This window comes from Pyxicephalus adspersus, chromosome 6 (genome assembly GCF_032062135.1).
Source record: "Pyxicephalus adspersus chromosome 6, UCB_Pads_2.0, whole genome shotgun sequence".
Classification (NCBI taxonomy): Eukaryota; Metazoa; Chordata; class Amphibia; order Anura; family Pyxicephalidae; genus Pyxicephalus; species Pyxicephalus adspersus.
In genome coordinates, this window is record NC_092863.1 from 107960403 (window position 1) to 107962372 (window position 1970).

Here is a 1970-nt window from a genome sequence, read left to right on the forward strand (position 1 = left end):
CCACAGAGGAAGTGTAGTGGGCTACACGCAGCTACATACAATGATGAATGGGCAGACACGGATCCACAGAGGAAGTGTAGTGGGCTACACGCAGCCACATACAATGATGATGGGCAGACACAGATCCACATTCTTACCAGGGGTGGCATGTGTCCCCAATGCATCTGTCCACTTGTAATCTGCTGCTGAGCCTGTGGCATGGAACCCACTTGAAAGTTTTCAGGACCTCCAGCTCCGGAACGCATGATAGCCGGTAGAGCTACAGAGCCGTGTTCCACCTTCCCCACCGTGTTAAACTGCTGCTGAAGAACTGTGGACCTGGAGAGGAGCAGCGGAGGAACAATCATATGTCAGAACATGGCCTGGATATGATCGGGATCAGTAATCCCCAGGAAGAGGCGGGCATATGTACATATCAATGAGAAGAAATGACAAATATAACGGACGTCACACTACAAACCAGCGTAAATCCATCATATAGACAGCATAGCGTGAAAGAAGAAAAACACCAAACAACCCCATCGTGTGCGGATCTGCTCGACAAGACAGATCTATGGAATTCCGCAAACCCCCAAACTAGCCAGGTCTTTACATTTCTCTTCCCCAATCCCTCAAGTAGCCGGCATTCCCAGTACATAAACTGCAAGATAAAAGTGTCCAGGACAGGTCACCCTGGTGTGCAGACACCTGACATACACCGAGTGATGAGGTCCTGCTGGTAGATGAGGGTAGGTGCTCATATGTGCAGCAGAAATCTCCAACAACTACATGAAAAGAAATGAGAGTCCCCATAATTGGGGGAAATGTCTTACTTCTTAGGTGACACAGAGTCCTCAAGCATGGTGGATTCTTCATCTCCCTCCAAGCCAAAATGATCTTTGCTCTTTTTCTAAAGAATTAGAGAAAGAAGAATTATTGTACATTCTATTATGTTCTATTAGTGGATTGAGGAGGAGGAGCTTCCGAACCAATCCTATAAGAATGGTGCACCCCCTGCTATGGTCCTATGGATACGGCCCGACACCCGGTGATGAGTGAATGATAGACATTCAGATTGGTCAGACATCACACTATGAACATAAAAGTAATTAAACCACAATGCCCGGCACTGAGTAACCCCGTGCTATGGTCCTATGGGTACAGCCCGACACCCGGTGATACAGATTGTCCCGTGTGCTCCTCACCTTCTTCAGAATAATATCGATGTATCCAGCAATAAGCTGGGCGATCTGTTCTCCTTCTGTTGTTTGAACAGAGTAATATCCATCCTGATAATCTCCAAAGTCCTAGAACAGAAAAGATTTCCTATGAACACAGCTGGGAAATGTTACAAGAACCCATCTGTGTCAGCAGGTCAGACACTCACAAGGGTGAAACTTTTGGGTGAAGCGGCCCAGCGTTTGATGTTGGTGAGGTTCCACTCCTGGATCACCTCCTTGGTCTTCTCATCGACCCTCATTACACATTCCTTGGTAATTCCCAACAGACGCGGCACTAACTTGTTCTTCCCTTTCATCTTTTCCTGGATGGAAACAAACAACCAAGATGAACATTTCCTGAGGGGAGGAAACCACACAGAACAAATATTGAGAAATCCCCCCCAGCTCACCTTTACTAAGAAGAAGGACACCCCATACGTCTTCAGGGAGCGAGCCAGCTTCACATATCGCACCTTGGCTTCAATCTCACTCATATTACCACATTGCTTGTGAGCCTAAAGGAGAAAACATGGGAACAATCTGCACCGGGATAATACACTGCAGAACATTGCACCTCCTCTATACACCCCCATAAAGAGCACTGCACCTCCTCTATTCCCCCCCCCCCCCCAGAGCACCGCACCCTCTCTTATACACCCCATACAAGAGCACTGCACCTTCTCTTTTTTTCTCTTGACTGGCAAAACATAGTTACGCAGACTTGCATCCTGCCGCACACTACAAAACCACTGAATTCCCCCCCTCTTTATT

At 47.4% G+C, this 1970-nt stretch overlaps 1 protein-coding gene across 2 annotated transcripts in view; it reads right to left on the bottom strand.

Annotated features, from left to right (window-relative positions):
* Positions 1-1970, bottom strand: part of TLN1 (talin 1) — a gene marked incomplete in the record, with an annotated part of 33219 nt that overhangs the window by 25155 nt on the left and 6094 nt on the right. For both annotated transcript variants that reach the window (XM_072413635.1, XM_072413634.1), the window contains 5 exon segments: positions 138-318; positions 813-889; positions 1185-1286; positions 1367-1522; positions 1610-1714. In XM_072413635.1, the coding sequence (XP_072269736.1) occupies positions 138-318; positions 813-889; positions 1185-1286; positions 1367-1522; positions 1610-1714 (621 nt within the window).